At 46.6% G+C, this 21,646-nt stretch overlaps 1 protein-coding gene across 1 annotated transcript in view; it reads left to right on the forward strand.

The window, feature by feature from the left end:
• Nucleotides 1-21,646, forward strand: part of LOC142310909 (lysosomal acid lipase/cholesteryl ester hydrolase-like) — a 61,989-nt gene that overhangs the window by 19,671 nt on the left and 20,672 nt on the right. Inside the window, exons 4-8 of the mRNA XM_075348736.1 lie at nucleotides 6,213-6,411; nucleotides 8,196-8,305; nucleotides 13,813-13,949; nucleotides 15,077-15,223; nucleotides 15,692-15,763. Of these exons, the coding sequence (XP_075204851.1) occupies nucleotides 6,213-6,411; nucleotides 8,196-8,305; nucleotides 13,813-13,949; nucleotides 15,077-15,223; nucleotides 15,692-15,763 (665 nt within the window). The remainder of the gene's footprint in view (nucleotides 1-6,212; nucleotides 6,412-8,195; nucleotides 8,306-13,812; nucleotides 13,950-15,076; nucleotides 15,224-15,691; nucleotides 15,764-21,646) is intronic.

The raw sequence follows: 21,646 nt of genomic DNA on the forward strand, positions 1-21,646 counted from the left end.
TAACAGACACACGCACACACACAACAGACACACACACACATACACATCAGATCACACTCACTCTCACACACACCTCACACACACCCATCAGATCGCATCCACACACTCACAACTTCCAGTGATATCGCTTGCTTCTCGGCGGCGATACTGTGCGTGCAGTGACCTTCCAGGACCTGCCGGAGGATCACATGGCCAGAAGCATGTGGTATCTCCGGATGTTGAGTGTGAGCGCGTATGTGCAATATCGTCAATGTGTGTGTGCGTGTATGCGATCGGGTGTGTGCGTGTATGGGGATGGAGCACGATGGGGAATGCGCAGCATGGGGGATGGAGCACGTTTGGGAGTGCGCAGCATGGGGGATGGAGCACAATGGGGAGTGCGCAGCATGGGGGATGGAGCACGATGGGGAGTGTGCAGCATGGGGGATGGAGCACGATGGGGGGTGCGCAGCAGCAGCATGGGGGATGGAGCACGATGGGGGGTGCACACCTTCCCCCCCCCCCCCCGCCCCCCAGAACACACACACACACACACACACACACACACACTGGGAACCACAAACACCGCCCTACACAGACACCCACACACACAGAGAACGCCGCACACGCACCACACCCAACACACAAACACCGCGGCACACACAAATATACGCACATGCCGCACAACACACACATTGCACAAAACATACCTCCCCCCCAAAACACACACCCCACACAAACTGCGCAACACACACACACAACGCTACAGACACACAGTGCTCCACAATACCCGATGCGTAGAATCGGGCCACCTTCTAGTACTCATATAAAAAGCAACAAAGAATATTATTGCTTGTATTTTGGCCAAAATACACAAGATCTCAACCTAAACATCAAGGGTCTCATGTCTTGCAAGTCCCTATACTGATATAAAAAGCAGGAAAATGAGGAATATAATTTCCCCCAAAAAATCAATAATTATTCACAGGAACAAGAGGGCAACAGTGTTTACCTGCCCCGGCCGCAGAATCAATGCACTATAACAGGATGCAGCAAAACCCCTTAATAAAGATGGAGGTAACAGGTGCAAAACACTGATGGAGCAACCACTCACACACTGCCACTCCATGGAGGGGGTGATTGATTGGTATATATGTATGAATGGCACCCCATACAAGCCTTCTTGTGTGCGATTTTAATACCAACTAATCCCCACCTCCATAAATTGGTAGTGTGTGAGTGGTTGCTCCATCAGGGGTTTGTACCTGTGTTGCTTCCATCTTTATGAAAGGGAACCTGTCACCAGATTTGGGGCCTATTAAGCTGCAGCCACCACCAGTGAGCTCTTATATGCAGTATTCTGGAAGCTGTATATAAGAGCCCAGGCCACTATATAGAACATAAAAACTACTTTTATAATACTGACCTGGGGGGGTGGTCCGGTCCGATGGGTGTTGCTGCTCTGCGGTCCGGTGCCTCCATTTCGACCCAGCCCAGTATGGATGACGTGTCCTAAGTATTCACACTGGCCGGCGTCGCGGTCCTGCACAGGTGCGCTTTGATCTGCCCTGCTGAAGGCAAATAAAAGTATGTAGTGAGAATGCGTGGGAGGTCTTTTACCTTTCCTCGCGCCTGCGCATTACAGTACTTTTAATCTGTGATTTATTAAAAAAAAAAGTAAGTAAATCTCATGCCGGTCCGACGTAGTCCAAAGATTCCATTGAACCAAGTCTATGAAGCATCTTTCTGACACTCCATGGACTTTGCGAAAAGGCACTTCCGGTTCACGCTGCGTGAGACCCAGCGCTCTGAAGAGCGTGACATCAGCAATGTTCTTGAGACATTCTCGGTGACGCTGTGGTGAGAATGAGTTACTGATGTCACGGCTCTTCAGAGCGCAGGGTCTCACGCAGTGTGAACCGGAAGTGCCATTGAGTGTCAGAAAGATGCTTCATAGACTTGGTTCAATGGAATCTTTTGGACTACGTCGGACCGGCATGGCATTTCTTTTATTTATTTATTTTTTTTGTTTAATAAACTGGTGAATGAGGGTAAGTGTCTGTCTTGTTTTTATTTCTTTGTGTTTCTATGTTTTCTGAATGGGGAAAAAACGGACATGTCGTCATATGGACACACTGTCTGTATAAAAACATGGAGGTGTGAAGATCAATATAGATTTTAATGGGTGTATGTGTCTCCTGATACATACAGCCACGCGCACAGGTTGAGTATTTTGGTGAGTGAGGTTTTTTTTTTTTTTTTTTTTTTTGTTTTTACCTCAGTATTTGTAGCCAAAACAAAGAATGGGTGAAAATTCCAGACGTGGTGCCCGTGTTTCTATTATACTTTTCGTCTGATTGTTCACCTCCTGGTTTTGTCTTACAAATACTGAGGTAAAAAAACTCATCAAATACTCAACGTGTGAACGTGGCCTAAAAACAGTTGCCACATGTACCAGAAACACGAATAAAGGGGACCTAATACAGTATATATGTGATAAACTAAGTGGGAGGATAAGGTTTAAAAAAGATTTTGTTGGCACAATCGCTAGCAACCAACAAAACAATAACCAATTTACTGTAGACTACTACTTTTCGACATTGGCAATAATTAGTAGCCTAAGGCGGGCTTTGCACGTTGCGACATTGCAAGCCGATGCTGCGATGGCGCACGCGATAGTCCCCGCCCCCGTCGCAGGTACGATATCCTTGTGATAGCTGCCGTAGCGAACATTATCGCTACGGCAGCTTCACATGGACTCACCTGCCCTGGGACGTCGCTCTGGCCGGCGACCCGCCTCCTTATTAAGGGGGCGGGTCGTGCGGCGTCACAGCGACGCCACACGGCAGGCGGCCAGGAGGGGCGGAGATAAGCAGGATGTAAACATCCCACCTCCTTCCTTCCGCATATCCTACGGAAGCCGCGGTGACGCCGGTAGGATATGTTCTGCCTATGATGTGTGCTGCCGCAGGAGCGAGGAACCACATCGGACCGTCGCGTCAGCGTAATTATGGATTACGCCGACGCTGCACCAATGATACGATTACGACGCTTTTGCGCTCGTTAATCGTATCATCTAGGCTTTACACACTACAATGTCGCATGCGATGCCGGAAGTACGTCATTTTCAATTTGACCCCACCGACATCGCACCTGCGATGTCGTAGTGTGCAAAGCCCGCCTAAGACTCTTCCCCTTGACTCTGCTGATACCAAATATTGGAAAGCGCCAAAGTCTTAAAGGGAATCTGTCACCAGGTTTTTGCCAATCTGAATCTGAGAGCAGCATAATGTAGAGTCAGTGCCCCTGATTGCCGCGATGTGTCACTTACTGAACTGTTTGCTGTCATTTTGATAAAATCAATGTTTTCTCTGCTGCAGATCTAGCAGTTATACAGAGCTCATGAATATTCTGGACTACCTGGCAGCAGGTTAAGTAGTCCTGTAATGATAAAATCACTGATTAATCATCAGTAGATTATCAAAACTACACTAGGCAGCCCAGTAAGTGACACATCACTGGAATCAGGATCTCTGCCCCTACGTTATGCTGCTGTCAGATTAGGTGGCAAAAACCTGGTAACAGAATCCCTTTAAAATGGAGCAGGCAGACGGATGACTATGATGGATGTTCTGGTTCATAGGCATCTGCCTGCTGAGTAGGGGGGAGAGGTGCTGGGACAGGAGCTTTTCCAGGTAAGTGTGAATATATTATACATAATATATAAACATGGTGGCTCCAGGTCCTCCGGTTTCCTCCCACACTCCAAAAACAGACTGATTATGAATTTTGATTGGGAGCCCCAATGGGGACAGTGTTGCTGATATATGTAAAGCGTTGTGGAAAATAACTAAATATATTTATTTTAACACTTCATTCTGCGTCTATATTGCAAAATATATTTCCAATTTGAAGACAAAACATGCACTGGGGTTTACAATATTAGAAAAAGTGACATCAGCCTCATTTACTAATATGTTCCACTTCTTGCAGCGATTTCTAGTGCCCATTTATTTTTGTTCTGTTCCCCACTATAGTGATTTATTTATGGAATTGCTATTCATTATTTCTCTAGATTAAACATGACACTTCAAAATCGTCAAAACAAAGTAAGATGTTCATTAAATGCCCACTCCTTACTACCACACCTTGTGGACAGAGCAATGTTCCTGTGTTACAATTATAAAAAAACAAGACAAGTGCTCCCCCTAGTGCCACACAATGCTATAAGCATGAAATACAATTTGGTTGGGAATACAAAGGTTGTGAATACTATACTGACCCTTACAAGGTGCACAACGGAGGAGGCATCCAGCAACCACATCCAGGCAAATGAGTAAAAAATTGAAGTTTATTTAGTTCATTTAAAAAAGCATAAAAACATATGTATAGGAGTACACGTTTTGGCGTAACGGTCTTTATTCTAAGTCTAGACTTAGAATAAGAACAGTCCAAATTGCGTACTCCTATACATATGTTTTTATGCTTTTTTAAATGGACTAAATAAATTTCCATTTTTTACTCATTTGCCTGGATGTGGTTGCTGGATACCTCCTCCGTTGTGCTCCTTGTGGATATTTGGCCGATTTTCTTTATGTCCTTGCGCCGTCCAGTGAATACAAGCTTCCTTGGGATCTGGTGAGCTGGATATTTTTCTTCTCTTGACCCTTAGGCTAGGTTCACATTTCCGTTGTTTTGCATCAGTCACATGCGTTGCTTGACGCTTGAGACTGATGCGTTGTACAACGGATGACAAGAATAGAATTCATTCTCGGAGAGAGAGAGCGCGATCAGCTGATCGTTCGGCCGCCGAGAGCCAGCATGTGCAGCGGAATCAAAAGGATTCCGCTGCTCAAAAAACGCTACATGCTGCATTCCTGCCGCCCGATGGTCAGTCGTTCCACAACGGATCAGTCGGGTGGAGGATGTAATGCAGCCTCATCAGTCACAATACGCCGCTGATACAAGTATATGGGAACAATGGAATCCGCCAAACGGATTCCGTTATTTACCAGAGCCGCGGATTGTGACTGATACAAATTGACGGAAATGTGAACCTAGCCTTACAAGGAGTGTTTGAGGTTTTTTTCTTTTTCTTTTAAGAAACAGGTCCCTAGCATTCGACACTAACTTTCATTCTGCTCCACTGACATTGGAACAGGTTTTTTTTGTTTTTTGTTGTATTTTGTGGCCCTCCGTTATACCACCTGGTAATAGAGGCTAATATGCAAATTTCCTCTTCAACCAACATGGATTTTTGCGTCTTCTCCTGTAGGATGCCAGCAAATCAATATGCAGCCACATCATGGAGCGGTGAAAAGCCAGCGCCCACAGAGAAGGTCCCAGCTGCAGGCTCAACATGTTCTCCTGAGACGAGATTTGTCTTCTGAGCACTTCGCAGTCACTGTCCCTTCCGGCTATTGGAGCACCGGAGAGCGGCAGCACTGGGGAGCCAGTGCCAAAGCATTGGAGAAAGCCAACATCACAATCTGGGTTTCTAGCTCTGCTATGGCACTTCAATACCAGAAATTTAGTCTCTGGAGAATCCACTGACCCAGGCTGAGCCTGGGATCTTCCCTGTGGGCGTTTTTGCTTTTGCCTCTCTATGATGTGGCCGTGTTTTGATTGGCCAGCGTCACAGAGGTAAATAAGCAAAATCCCACAGATACGTTCTGTGGTGTACACCCACTTAGTTGAAGGGAAATTTATACTATTGGGGTCTCTATATTATCGAGGGGCATAGCTTTGTAATTGAAGGACACAGGAAAATAAAATTTAAAAACTTCTAGAATCAGTGAAAAAGGTAATCCATTTTTTAAAAAAAATATAAATAAAATTCAGCAAAAGGTCCTCTGTAACACAGTATATCAGTATCACCTGCCATATTTTAAAGTGATTTACACGCTATAAATGTTCCAGGATTTCTGATTACTTGACGTTAATAGAACATGATCCTGTGCTGGGGTCTATGATGGCATATGGAGGTCATGGCGTGGTTGGCATATTTCATAACCCTCTATCCTTTAGGAACAGCGCCAGCTCAGAAGAGCTATATGTTGGATCCACAGCAGCATTTTTTCAGAGATATCTTGTCCCCCTGGGATAGCTGAGGGGTCTGCTGTTGCCTTCTTTGTTTTTTAGTTCACAGAAATGCTCATATTTGAGACTTTTTAAATTTTGCACTCCCCGGTCTATTACATGGAGTGGCTTTATATTTATTTCTTACATTTTAGGACCCAAGCCGGTGGTGTTCTTGCAGCATGGTCTACTTGCAGATGGAAGCAACTGGGTCACTAATCTGGCGAACAACAGTTTGGGCTTCATCCTGGCAGACGCAGGATATGATGTGTGGATGGGAAATAGTCGAGGAAATACCTGGTCTCGGAAACACAAGACTATGACTCCTGATCAGGAAGAATTTTGGGCATTTAGGTAAATTTGAGCAATGCACCATTGTATAGTTGTAACTCATAAGAAACATCTATTCACATCTTATTGTATAGGTTACAATCCGTGAAAACAAAAAAACATATTCTCATATGCAGTCACACCCCAGCAGAATAAGGCTATGTGCCCACGTGGCGTATTTTCATGCAATTTTGCTGCGATCTGCACTGCAACGTAACTGCATGCGGCCTGTGTCCCCAGCATAATCTATGAAGATTGTGCCTAATCCATGCCCACGTGGCATATTAGAACACAGCGATTGGGCTTCTGCCGAACCTCGGCATTCTAAGAAGTTAAATGTCACTTCTTTCGTGCGCTTTGCATGCAGCCCCCGCTCTGTCTATGTTGGGGGCTGCATCCAGAGCGCATGAAATCGGCAGTCACCGAAGCTTCAGAACGGAGCTTTTCAGCTGCGCTCTGAAGCGCTCATGTAGTGATGTTACGCTGCTCTGCAGAGCCCACACACGTGGGCACATAGCCTAACACTTTAATGCAAGTAGCGCTTTATGCCAGCTAATCATTTATCATATATATATATATATATATATATATATATATATATATATATATCATGTAGATATTGACCCCTTCACTCTTCCGTTTTTCCATTTTGTGTTTTTTTTTGTTTTTTTTTTTGCAACACGAATTGTACTCTTAAATGAAACCATACGTTTTACCATATAGTGTACTGGAAAACAGCTAAATAATTTCAAATGCGGAAAAACTGCCAAATAAGTGCAATCACGCAATAGTTTTTGGGATATTTTATTCACTGTGTTCACTATATGGTAAACCTGATGTGTGGGTGTGATGTCTCAGGTCGGTGCGATTTCATAAACGCCAAACATGTACAGGTTTACTTTTATCTTTTGCGCCATTTTTCGTGACCCATAGTGTTCTCATTTTTCAGGATCTATAGCTCGGTGATGACTTATTTTTTGTGTCTCAAGCTGACATTTTTAATGGTACCATTTTTGCACCGATTCTACGTTTTGATCGCCTGTTACTGCATTTTGCGCGAAATTTGTGGCGACCAAAAAAACATAAATCTGGCGTTTGGAATTTTTTGCCACTACGCTGTTTACCGATCAGGTTAATTGATTTTATATTTTGATTGATCGGGTGTTTCTGAATGCGGTGATACCAGATATGTGTGTGTTTTTTTTAACCCTTTAACTTTCAATGGGCTGAACTTTGATTTCAACTTTTAGTTAACGCTTACTGCGGCGCCCTGTTGCATCTCGCTGTCAGATTTTGACAGCAAGTTGTAAGGGGTTTAGAGGCACGGGTGGAACGCAAATTCACTCATGCCTAGCAGGCACACATGTCAGCTGTTGAAATTAGCTGACATGTGCGTGGATCACTGCGGAATGTCCTCTGCAGCGCACGGGGATTATAGTGACATGATCCATGATGTACCCAGTAAGTGATGTGTCATGAAGAGGTTAAAGGTTGCTTATTAGTATCTTGTTACCATCTGAGAGCTCTTCATGCGGATGAGCCTATAGCAGTACTGTAACCACTATATGGGTAAAGTACATACTATTGTATTCTGGAATATACTGTTCAGACAGTGAGCCAATAAGGATTGCAGAGAGATTTGAGCTAAATTTGAGTAAATGCAGCTTTGGACTAGAATACTTGCTGTAAATGATGTAAACTATACACTGATGTTTGTTCTGTGCATACACTGTAAATGAATGACTAGCATGTCTGGAATTAACCTTTTAATTCTGCAGGTTTTAATATACATTTGTGCTTTCTTCTAGCTATGACGAGATGGCTAAGCTTGACCTTCCTGCAGTCATAGACTTTATATTAGAAAAAACTGGGCAGGAACAAATCTATTACATTGGACATTCCCAGGGAACCACTATAGGTATGAACTAACCAGAACCACCCGAGCCACCTCTGATGCATCTAATACACTTGACACTATTCATGGCTTTTGTCTTGGAGTCTTAAGGGTGCTTTACACGCTGCAACATCACTACCGATATATCGTCGGGGTCACGTCGTTATTGACGCACATCCGGTGCCGGTAGCGACATTGCAGCATGTGACACCAAGGAGCGACTATCAATGATCGCAAAATCATTCAAAAACGGTGATCGTTGACACGTCGCTCCTTTCCTTAATATCACTGCTGCCACAGGTACAATATTTGTCGTTCCTGCAGCACCACACATCGCTACGTGTGACACCACAGGAACGACAAACCTCTCCTTACCTGCGTCCACCGGCAATGCGGAAGGAAGGAAGTGGGCGGGATGTTACGTCCCGCTCATCTCCGCTTCTATTGGCCGGCCGCTTAGTGACGCCGCAATGACGTCGCTGTGACGCCAAACGCACCTCCCACTTGAAGGAGGGATTATTCAGCGCTCACAGCGACGTTGCTGACAAGGTATGTGCGTGTGACGCTGCCGTAGCGATAATGTTCGCTACTACAGCGATCACCAAATGTCGCATGTACGACGGGGGCGGGTGCTATCGCGCTCGACATCGCTAGCAATCGCTAGCGATGTCGCAGCGTGTAAAGCACCCTTTAGGCTATCTCTGCAGATTTACTACTTATATCACGCTTTCAAACGGCAAAGGGTTAAATCCGCAGCAAACGTCTGCAGGATTATAGGATGGAGCATGACTTTGAAAATCTTTCAGAATCATGATTGCTGGAACACGGCCATTGTAAACTTACTGGATCATCACTTTATCATATCCATGATCATATACACCATTTGCACATGCATTTCTGATGACTGTGCACTGAGCTATGAACTTATAAGTGTTTGCATTAGGGAATATCAACTGGGGAATTGTTTACAACAAGTCTTGTCATGGACGGATCACAGAATTGGAAATAGCATAGTTTTCCCTCTAGAGTTCTGGTTATGATCTGCATTGGATTATCTAATGTGTACAGGTCGTTATCCCCATAAGGACTGACCGGTGTACGTTCCAGGAGCCAGAGCTAGTTCACTTTTGCATCTGGGCTCACGTTTTGTCCAGATTAATTGTATTTGTCAGGGTCGCTCGTTTGATATTTATATATTCTTCCTATGAATTGTCGTTCATGCAGCTGAGTACCGGTGTTGTGGAGCTGCAGTACCGGACACATCCCACTAGACCAGACCAGGGCAAGGGGCGGCCCGCGGGCCACATCCGGCCCGCCTACTCTCTGTGACCGGCCCGCCCCTCTTCAGCCGGTGCAGTGGAGCCGGGCTGCAGCGTGCCGGGCTGGGAGAGATCCTGTGCAGGTCCGCACAGTAAGTGCAGGCAGCGGAACGCAGGAGTCTCTGCTCTGTTCCCTGCCGGCACTTTGTCAGTGACACGCGCGCTCTGATGTTATCAGTACTGCGCTGCGTGTGTCATTTCAAAAGTTCCCGCCCGGCAGGAGAAGGAGCAGCACAGCGGGGGCCTTCACGGAGAGAAGCAGCGGCGGGGGCCTTTCGCAGAACAGCATCAGCGCAGCCAGGGCCCATATAAGAGAAGGAGCAGCTCAGCGGGGGTCCGTACAACAGAAGGAGCAGCTCAGCGGGGGTCTGTACGGAGGTGCCTGAGGACGGGGACGATAACAAGGGAGAGGTAAGTAGTGACTAATAAGCTGAGGAGGGGACAATGGGGGAGGGGGGGACTGGTGACTAATACTGGGGGTGTAGTGGTGTAGTTTTACAGGTGTAGTATATGGTGTTGTGTATATAGTGGTGTAGTATATAGTGGTGTAGTACATGGGGTCAGGGGCGTAACGACCGCGGTCGCAGAGGTCGCCACTGCGACCGGGCCAGCAGGGTTATAGGGGCCCGGGAGCCGCTCTGCAGAGCCGGCTGCCGGGCCCCTATGTGTAGTGCCGCTGTGTAGTGGCCGACTGCGCGACCGTCAGGGGAGCCCAGTGTCAGTAGAGGGGCCCCTGACCTGGAGAGGCCACCAGCCGTGTCTGAGCTGCAGGAGTGCTAGTCCTGACCTGCACAGAAGACGGAATACTCCATCCTGCAGGACCTGCGATGACGTCACGCCCATGTGACTGTGTGGGAGGAGACACAGGATGCCGGGCAGAAAGCAAAGATAGTGAATCCTGAAGGAGATTTGGACATATGATGACGGTAATAAGAAAAGAGGGGACATGAGGGGGAGGGGGGCTGCAGGGTGAGTGCATATGAGGGAAGATGGAGTTGCAGGGTGAGTGGCATATGAGGGCTGCAGACTGACAGAAGGATGTGAACGGGTACAGAGTGTTTGAGAGGGGTAAGTTGGGGTACAGGCAGGGTGAGATATGTGGGCATGGTATGTGACATATCGGGGTGTAGTGTGTGTGTGATCTGGGGGGTGCAGGTTGTATGAGGAGCAGGGTATGTGAGATATGGGGGTGTAGTGTGTGTGTGATATGGGGGTGCAGGCTGTATGGGGAGCAGGGTATCTGACATATGGGGGTGTAGTGTGTGTGATATGGGGGTGCAGGCTGTATGGGGAGCAGGGTATCTGACATATGGGGGGTGTAGTGTGTGTGATATGGGGATGCAGGCTGTATGGGGAGCAGGGTGTGTGACATATGGGGGTGTAGTATATTACAGGTGTACTATATGGAGGTGTAGTATATTACAGGTGTGCTATATGGAGGTGTATATAGTGGTGTAGTATATGGGGGTATAGTGATGTAGTATATTACAGGTGTGCTATATGGAGGTGTAGTATATTACAGGTGTACTATATGGAGGTGTAGTATATTACAGGTGTACTATATGGAGGTGTAGTATATTACAGGTGTGCTATATGGAGGTGTAGTATATTACAGGTGTGCTATATGGAGGTGTAGTATATTACAGGTGTACTATATGGAGGTGTAGTATATTACAGGTGTGCTATATGGAGGTGTAGTATATTACAGGTGTACTATATGGAGGTGTAGTATATTACAGGTGTGCTATATGGAGGTGTAGTCTATTACAGGTTTACTATATGGGGGTGTACTATATTACAGGTGTAGTATATAGGGATGTAGTGATGTAGTATATTACAGGTGTACTACATGGAGGTGTAGTATATTACAGGTGTACTATATGGAGGTGTAGTATATTACAGGTGTGCTATATGGAGGTGTATATAGTGGTGTAGTATATGGGGGTATAGTGATGTAGTATATTACAGGTGTGCTATATGGAGGTGTAGTATATTACAGGTGTACTATATGGAGGTGTAGTATATTACAGGTGTAGTATATAGGGATGTAGTGATGTAGTATATTACAGGTGTACTACATGGAGGTGTAGTATATTACAGGTGTACTATATGGGGGTGTACTATATTACAGGTGTAGTATATGGGGTGTAGTGGTGTAGTTTTACAGGTGTAGTATATAGGGGTGTAGTGATGTAGTTTATTACAAGTGTAGTATATGGAGGGGGTGTAGTGATGTAGTATATTGGGTAGAACTGAGGTAATTATATTAGGCCGGCCCTCTAAACCAATCCCAATTTCTCATGCGGGCCCATGGGAAAATTAATTGCCCACCCCTGCACTAGACAATAGTGGTGCTGTACCCAGCTGTTTAAATCACCTACAATTCTGTCAAAACAATATATTGTTTTGTGGTCAAACCTAAAGATAAATGTTTAAAGGTCTGTTCTTAAGTTTAAAAGTTATCCTGTATCCAAGGGTAGGGGATAACTTTCCCATCACTGAAGGTCCTACCGGCGTGGCCTCCACCAATCCCGAGAATCTAAATAGAGCGAAGGTCGATCTTGCGCATTACTTCTCCATTCATAATGCTACATTCATTATTAATGGGGGCGTAGTAGATTGCCGAGTGCAGTGCTCAACTGATCTGTGCTCCTGTTATAATGAATGGAGTGGCAGTGCCCATGAGCAATCTCTGCTGCATTCAATGAGAGTTCTTGGGTTTGGTGGGGGCCACAACAGTTGGGCCCAATGCGATGGGAAAGGTTTTTCCCTATTTGGATAACCGCTCCTTAAATTACGCAATACATATAATCGTCCCAACTGGTTTAATCTGCAGAATTTCTGTATGATCAGGAAAAAGTGTGTGTGTGTGTGTGTGTGTGTGTGTGTGTGTGTGTGTGTGTGTTTATATGCACGATGGTGATTTCCTCAAGCAATTTATTGAAAACCAAAGCCAGCAACAGTGGTGGGTATACTTCCCAAAAAATTGTCAGTGTCTCAGTAACTTCTCATGTGGCCTTGAGGATCAATTACAACTTGACAACGACGTCTCCTGCTGTTCACAGGTTGAGTTATTGTCTGCTGAGGCATGGCATCTCACTCATCTTGATGGGCGTCCCACAGATCATTGAGGTTCTGGCACAATGGCTGGCTTAATAATATTTTTCAAGTAGTAGAGACTTGTCCCTGTACCATTCACACAGTGTAGGACAGTTCTGTATTGACTAGACACACCGACCCACATTGTAACACGACAAAAGGCTCGTCTTGTGACGACAGTGGCTGATGCATAGCGCTCTCCTTGACAGCAGGCAAGAAAATGACGCCTGTGCCTGGTGGTGTGCTCCGATACCCTTGCAAATCATCTAGCACACAGACCACAGTAATGTAAATTTTCTCGAATGGTGTGATATGACACTTGGGTGCCTCTGACCTCCATTAAATGTGCCTGGACTTCTGTAGCATTCATAATTAGGTTTCGAAGGGAATTGTTCACAATGAAGCCGTCATCAGTGTCAGATATGGCCACTTCTATGCCTTTCTGTGACTCTTGCAGTCTTTCTGTATCTCTGCTGTAACCTGCTGATGACACTCTAAGCTCAGTGGCTCCTTCCATCTGAGAATATCCTCCTTGAAGCCCCGCAATGGAGAGGTACTGTTGTTCAATTGTTAGGTGTCTTGATATTGAAATGTGAACAGCACGATAAGGAGATAAGGAGGACTGTTTAATAACAATTCGAATTGAACCCCAAAAGGTATTGTGCGATTCATGGATCAAACACCTGATGTGAATTTTGCCATTAAACGCCTTGTTAGAGAACAGCAAGTTGTGCAAAAAGTTCATTTGAAACATTGAATAGTTGGACCTGAGCAATCAAATGTTTAGAGAATGTCACATTAAGGTCACCTGGAAAGGTGAGAGTGCATGTTAGGGTATGTGCCCATAATCAGGATTCATTGGGTCCTGACTTGCAGGGTCATGAGTCTCCACCGCAGGAGACCGCAGCTGCTTGTCCTCACGATCAGGGTTCAGTGTGCTTGGAAAGCTGCTCTGCAGGTCAGTGTTTGCTGCAGAAAAAAACAAGCGCAGTGGGCGTGGGATTTCTAGAAATCCCTTCCACTATACTTGTAGTGTACAACGCAGCTATATAATGGATTACTGTATTGCTGTTATTTGGATTACTATCCTAATTATTATGTTTTGTTTCCTAGGGTTTATTGCATTTTCAAGTTTGCCCCAACTGGCCAAAAAAGTGAAAATGTTTTTTGGGCTGGCTCCTGTGGCTACTATTAAATTCTCCAACAGTCCATTGGCAAAGTTGGGTGTTTTCCCAGAGTTCGTAATCAAGGTACGGCTAATCAAGTAGTCTGTATGATAGATTATGTTCTTCAGGCTGTCTAGTTGGCCAGAAGGCTTATTGGTGGTTAATATCTTAACTGAGAAAGTTGATGTTAGCGCTTCATCGCAGGCAAATGATCAATTAATGACCTTGTATCATGTGCTGTCGCCTCAGTGGCCTCCCTTCTAACAGTCTCGCACCCCTACAATCTATTCTAAACTATGCTGTCCGACTAATCCACCTGCCCCCCCCCCTCCCCTCCCCCCGCTACTCCCTGACCTCTCCTCTCTTCCATTCCCTTCACTGGGTTCCCATTGCCCAACGACTCCAGTTCAAAACCCTAACCATGACCTACAAAGCCGTGCACAACCTGTCTCCTCCCTACATCTGTGACCTAGTCTCCTGGTATTTACCTGCACGTAACCTTCGATCCTCACAAGATCTCCTTCTCTACTCCCCTCTCATTTCCTCTTCCCACCATCGCATCCAACACTTCTCCCGTGCTTCCCCCATACTCTGGAATGCTTTGCCACAACAGATCAGACTCTCGCCTACCTTGACGAGCTTCAAAAGGAACCTGAAGACCCACCTCTTCCGACAAGCCTACAACCTGCCGTAACCCTCAGTCTGATATAGCACCACACGACCAGATCTACCCTTACCCAATCTACCCTTACCTACTATATCCTTACCCATTCCTTGTAGACTGTGAGCCCTCGCGGGCAGGGACCTCTATCCTCCTGTACAAGTCTGTGCCTTGTATTGTTTATGATTATTGTACTTGTCCCTATTATGTATCCCCCTTTCCTCATGTAATGTGCCATGGAGTAAATGGCGCTATAATAATAAAAAATAATAATAATAAAAAAAAATAGTTTTCACTTCTGGGACCCAACATTGCATCTCGTGAACATGGGTCCTATCTTTTAGAACACCCTGGTCTTTCTATAAATTGCTGACCTTGCACACTTAGCCACCAATTAATTGCCAACAGTGGGCTTCTGGGCTCGCTGTATATTTCTTGCTATAGGATAGAGCTCCAAAGTGGGATTACCTCTTCAAAGTGAATCTATACGTTTTGTTTGATCATATTCATTGTAATTACTGGATCATTACTTTTTTTTCTTTATATTTAGGACCTCTTTGGCAGAAAGGAATTTCTACCCCAGACAGAACTCATTAAATGGTTCGCCACTCACTTCTGCACCCATGAAGTGATTGAGCAAATATGTGGCAACATCTTCTTTGTTCTTTGTGGATTTAATGAAAAGAACCTCAACATGGTAAGATTAATGACCGTTTATTTCACCTAACCCTTACAGATTTGATCCCCTTCCCCCGGCACATCAGATGACGGACAGAATATAGAATGTAGATTCTGTCCTGATTGTATAGTTCTTTACATGGCGGCAGAGGTTGTGCCCTGTTTATCCTGCAGCGCTGTACCTACATGTGCCAGGCAGCAGATATACATAGGCAATGCTGTGAGTCCTATACCGCATCCCTACAGAATATGGTACAGATTTCCAGGGCCTGCCATCTAAATAAATACTTTGTGCAGCTGAAATAATGGAGAAGTCTTTATAGCGGTTTGTGGTTACATTTTAAAGCAATTCAGCATATTGTTGTTAGTATCTGTTTGGGGGGGGGAATAATCTCTATTTGGCAAGGGTTGACTGAAAGTATCCATTTTATGGGGTGTGCCCTATGCATTCTTTTAATTTTGCGATTTGTTTTTATCTTCTTTTTAGAGCCGAGTAAATGTGTATTCCACCCATTGTCCATCCGGCACATCTGTGCAGAATATCATTCACTGGGCCCAGGTAAGGCAGGGGTTGCTGCAATATCACACTGAGTTTGATTTATGAGTATTAATAAACATTCATTGCAAATTAGCGTAACCCGTTTCCAATATTGGACATACTGATATGTCCTGTGTCTGGTTCCCATGTGTGATGTGGACTCAGGAGGTGAACCTGCACCATTTCCAGCAGATGCTGGCTGTGTTAAACACCTTGTATCCTGTAACAGCAGCGAGCAGAACGAAGCTACCCCTGTTGCTGTAAAACTCTTAAGTACTGCTGCCAGTCTCCAAAAGTGGTATTTGCCGCAAGGGGCGGGGTACACCGTACAACATGCCCATTCCTCGAGGCAATTTTGAGGTGCCAAGCAGTTGCCAGTGACCTACTGAAAACCCCCATGCCAGCCAATACTATGCTTTTGTAAACACCAGCCTGTGACTGCGCTTCTAGGAAATATATTTATATGACTTGGCTTCAATGCAAAGAAGAGGGGAGCCAGCACTGCTCATGAATGGCATGCAACAATGAAGAAATAAAAAGTGTAAAATTCACAAATTCATTCCTACTGTAACAATTCAATGAGATTTTTTGCAAATTATTGATCAGTGATTTGAGCCCCCCTGCCCCGTCACGGCAAATCTCTATAGGGGGGTCCCTACACTATGTTATAAATTAATATCGTACCATAAGGTCTCATAATGACTTGAACAGGACCATACAAGAACACCACTTACCCAGGGAATGTCAGAACCGCTCCCATGCTGCAAGGACTGACAACTGCGAATAAAGGCAGCCCATGTACCAGTGTGTGTGGCAGAACCACACACACCAGCACAATGTCAGAACTGGCCCTCACACTGCCAGACCAGCAAACATGGATGAAGGGCGGAACAGCCTCAGGCAGGTGGTGCTTAAATAATGATGCCTATGGACCAGGAGGCGGTGGCTGTATGTGAACAGGCACCAACATGAATTTTGATGGCAACAGAAGGAATTTGCAAACCACACTGGGCGTGCACGGCACGGTGGCGGTCAACAACTTGAATTTGTGAATATTACACTTTTTATTTCGTCATTGTTGCATGCCATTCATGAGCAGTGCTGGCTCCCCTCCTTTTTTCGTTTACTGGTCGGTGGTTGACCACCACCTTGCCGTGCACGCCCAGTGTGGTTTGCAAATTCCTTCTGTCGCCATCAAAATTCAGTTTGGTGCTTGTTCACACACAGCCACCGCCTCCTGCTCCACAGGCATCATTATTTAAACACCACCTGCCTGAACCTTGTTCCACCCTCATCCATGTTTGCTGGTCTGGCACTGTGGGGGCCAGTCCTGACATTATGCTGGTGTGTGTGGTTCTGCCACACACACTGGCACCTGGGCTGCCTTTATTCGCAGTTGTCAGTCCTTGGCAGCATGGGAGCGAGTCGGACATGTCTCGGGTAAGTGGTGTTTTCATATGGTCCTGCTCATTATATGAGACCTTATGGTACATAATAATTTATAACAGTGTAGGGACCCCCCTATAGAGATTTGCCGTGACGGGGCAGGGGAGCTCAAATCATTGATCAATCATTTGCAAAAAATCTCATTGAATTGTTACAGTAGGAATGAATTTGTGAATATTACACTTTTTTTATTTCTTCATTGTTGCATGCCATTCATAAGCAGTGCTGGCTCCCCTCCTTTTTTCGTTGGCTTCAATGCAGTCTGTAATTTTCCCCATACACTGTAATACTGAGGCATTACATGATGTAAGCAATAAGGTGATCAAAAATCCAAGTCCCCTAAGGGAGAATAAAATAAGAAGCGTTTAAAAATTAGCATTAAACATGGTATTGACGTATGTGGAAGTCTGATCTACCAAAATATAACCTGAATTAACCCAATTGGTTAAAAATATCTGCGCACCAAAGTTGCACTTTTTCAGTCACTGCAACTTGGCCAAAAAAATGTCGTCACCAATTAATTAAAAACAAAAATGTGTACAAATTTGGTATTTTTGCAACTATGCTGACCTAGAGAATCATATTGTATGGTCACTTTTGCCATAAAAACAAAATCCAAATATCAATTGCAGAATTGCATTTTAGTTTTCAATTTCATTTCAATTTCATCTGAAGAACGGCTAAAATAAGTAGGAATGTTTAGTTTGCAAAAGAGAAGGCTGAGAGGAGACTTAATAGCGGTCTACAAATATCTGAAAGGTAGTCACAGTGGAGAGAGAACTACTCTATTCTTATTAGCACAAGGAAGTACAAGAAGCAATGGGATGAAACTAAAAGGAAGGAGATTCAGATTAGACATTAAGGGTATGTGCGCACGTTGCTTTTTACCTGCTTTTCTTTGTCGCTCCTTATTGGGAGACCCAGACAATTGGGTGTATAGCTATGCCTCCGGAGGCCACACAAAGTATTACACTAAAAGTGTAACGCCCCTCCCCTTCAGCCTATACACCCCCCGTGCTGCCACGGGCTCATCAGTTTTTATGCTTTGTGCGAAGGAGGTCAGACATGCACGCATAGCTCCACAGCTTAGTCAGCAGCAGCTGCTGACTATGTCGGATGGAAGAAAAGAGGGCCCATAACAGGGCCCCCAGCATGCTCCCTTCTCACCCCACTCTTGTCGGCGGTGTTGTTAAGGTTGAGGTATCTATTGCGGGTACGGAGGCTGGAGCCCACATGCTGTTTTTCCTTCCCCATCCCTCAATTAGGGCTCTGGGTGAAGTGGGATCCTTTCGGTCTCCAGGCACAGGAGACCGTGCTCCATCCACAGCTCCTGAGGACCATGCTGGATAGGAGCCGAGTATCGTTCAGGGACATGGCCCTGCTACTTTGAGGTACTCTGTGTCCCCGTGGGGACCGCGCACAGCAACACTCCAGCATTGCTGGGTGTGCTAGTGCACCGGGGACAGCAGCGCTGGCTGCGTTTGTGCCATTACACACTTCAGCATCGCTGAGTGTGTTCGTGTAGGGGGACTGCCGCGCTGACCGCCGCTGCCATGGTTATCACTGCGGCGCGGCTGGGACTGTTAGTGCGCCGGGGACTTCCGCGCCGACCGCGCTTATACGGTGGCCGCGCTTATAACTCGAGTCCCCGGCTTTTGCGGCCTAGTCTCGTTTTCTTCCCGCCCCCAGCCCTGCCAATCAGGGGAAGGGCGGGACGCTGTACAGGACGGCAGCACTGAGGGCTGGAGCATGCTTTGCATACTCCACCCCCCTCACTCTGCACAGTGGGGCACCAGTTCCCGCACTTTTCTGGGTCACGCCCACGGCTCCCTCCTCTCCTCAGGACGCCGGCAGCCATTCCTCTCAGCTCTGCTACGCTGGAGAGGAGAGACAAGCTCAGGGAGACCCAGGCAGGATTTCTGGTGCCCACACAACCGCTTTGCGCAGGCGGTAAGCAGCACCTGTGGTGCTGGCCCCACTAGTGCAGAAGTGTACTTATAGATTATATGATTATAGACTATACTTTACACTGTATGGTGCACTGTTGATTTTTGTCTATATACCCTCCTGTATTGCTCAGAGGAGACAACAGCATGTCGTCCACAAATAGCAAGGGTGCCAAAGCACAGGCTTACTATGCTGCCTGTGCAGCATGTACGGCTATACTGCCGGCAGGTTCCACTGACCCTCATTGTGTGCAATGCTCGGCCCCTGTGGCACTTTCTCAGCCGGAGCCTCTGCTAAGGGTGGCCCAGGGAGAACCACCTGTTAACACTGTCCAGGTGACAGGGACGGAGTTTGCAGTTTTTACTGAAAGACTTTCTGAGACTATGGCTAAGATATTAGAAGCCTTGCAGTCCAGGCCGGCATCTCAAGCCAGGGGCACTGTGGAATCATTGCCCCCTGGTCCCCCTCAGTTGGAACAGCAATGTCCTCCCGGGGTGTCTCATGGATCCCAGGGTGAGGTCTCTGACACGGACCGCAGCCCAAGACCGATTAAGCGAGCTCGCTATGATATTCCCTCGACATCATCACAATGTTCAGGGTCTCAGCGAGAGGACTCTCTGTATGATGAAGCGGAGGTAGCTGATCAGGATTCTGATCCTGAAGCCGCTCTCAACCTTGATACTCCTGATGGGGACGCCATAGTGAATGATCTTATTGCGTCCATCAATGAAATGTTGGATATTTCTCCCTCAGCTCCTCCAGTGGAGGAGTCAGCTTCTCAGCAGGAGAAATTCCGTTTCAGGTTTCCCAAGCGTACAAAGAGTATGTTTCTGGACCACTCTGACTTCAGAGAGGCAGTCCAGAAACACCGAGCTTGTCCAGATAAGCGTTTTTCCAAGCGCCTTAAGGATACACGTTACCCTTTCCCCCCTGACGTGGTCAAGGGCTGGACTCAGTGTCCCAAGGTGGATCCTCCAATCTCCAGACTGGCGGCTAGATCCATAGTTGCAGTGGAAGATGGAGCTTCACTCAAGGATGCCACTGACAGGCAGATGGAGCTCTGGTTGAAATCCATCTTTGAAGCTATCGGCGCGTCTTTTGCTCCAGCATTCGCAGCCGTATGGGCACTCCAAGCTATCTCAGCTGGTCAGGCGCAAATTGACGCACTCACACGTACGTCTGCGCCGCAGGTGGCGTCCATAACCTCTCAAACGTCGGCATTTGCGTCCTACGCTATTAATGCTGTCCTGGACTCTGCGAGCCGTACGGCGGTTGCAGCCGACAATTCGGTTGCAATACGCAGGGCCTTGTGGCTGCGGGAATGGAAGGCAGATTCGGCTTCCAAAAAGTGCTTAACTGGATTGCCATTTTCTGGCGACCGTTTGTTTGGTGAGAGATTGGATGAAATCATCAAACAATCCAAGGGAAAGGAAACATCCTTACCCCAGGCCAAACCAAAAACACCCCAACAGAGGAGGGGACAGTCGAGGTTTCGGTCCTTTCGGGGTGCGGGCAGGTCCCAATTCTCCTCGTCTAAAAGGCCGCAGAAGGATCAGAGGAACTCCGACGCATGGCGGTCTAAATCACGCCCTAAAAAGACCGCCGGAGGTGCCGCTACTAAGGCGGCTTCCTCATGACTTACGGCCTCCTCAAACCGCATCCTCGGTCGGTGGCAGGCTCTCCCGCTTTTGCGACACCTGGCTGCCACAAGTAAAAGACCGTTGGGTGAGAGACATTTTGTCTCACGGTTACAGGATAGAGTTCAGCTCTCGTCCTCCGACTCGATTCTTCAGAACATCTCCGCCTCCCGAGCGAGCCGAGGCTCTTCTGCAGGCAGTGGGCATTCTGAAGGCAGAAGGAGTGGTGGTCCCGGTTCCTCTTCAGCAACAGGGTCACGGTTTCTACTCCAACCTGTTTGTGGTTCCAAAGAAGGACGGGTCCTTCCGTCCTGTTTTGGACCTAAAACTGCTCAACAAACACGTAAGGACCAGGCGGTTCCGGATGGAATCCCTCCGCTCCGTCATCGCCTCAATGTCCCAAGGAGATTTCCTAGCATCGATCGATATCAAGGATGCTTATCTCCACGTACCAATTGCTCCAGAGCATCAGCGCTTCTTGCGCTTCGCCATAGGAGACGAACACCTTCGGTTCGCGGCACTGCCGTTCGGCCTGGCGACAGCCCCAAGGGTTTTCACCAAGGTCATGGCTACAGTAGTTGCGGTCCTCCACTCTCAGGGTCACTCAGTGATACCTTACTTAGACGATCTGCTGGTCAAGGCACCCTCTCAAGAGGCATGCCAACACAGCATCAACGTTACTCTGGAGATTCTCCAGAGTTTCGGGTGGATCATCAATTTTCCAAAGTCAAATCTGACACCGGTCCAATCGCTGACATATCTTGGCATGGAGTTTCATACTCTTCCAGCGATAGTGAAGCTTCCGCTGGACAAACAGCGTTCACTACAGACAGGGGTGCAATCTCTTCTTCAAGGTCGGTCACACCCCTTGAGG

This window comes from Anomaloglossus baeobatrachus, chromosome 5, assembly GCF_048569485.1.
Source record: "Anomaloglossus baeobatrachus isolate aAnoBae1 chromosome 5, aAnoBae1.hap1, whole genome shotgun sequence".
In the NCBI taxonomy this organism is placed as follows: Eukaryota; Metazoa; Chordata; class Amphibia; order Anura; family Aromobatidae; genus Anomaloglossus; species Anomaloglossus baeobatrachus.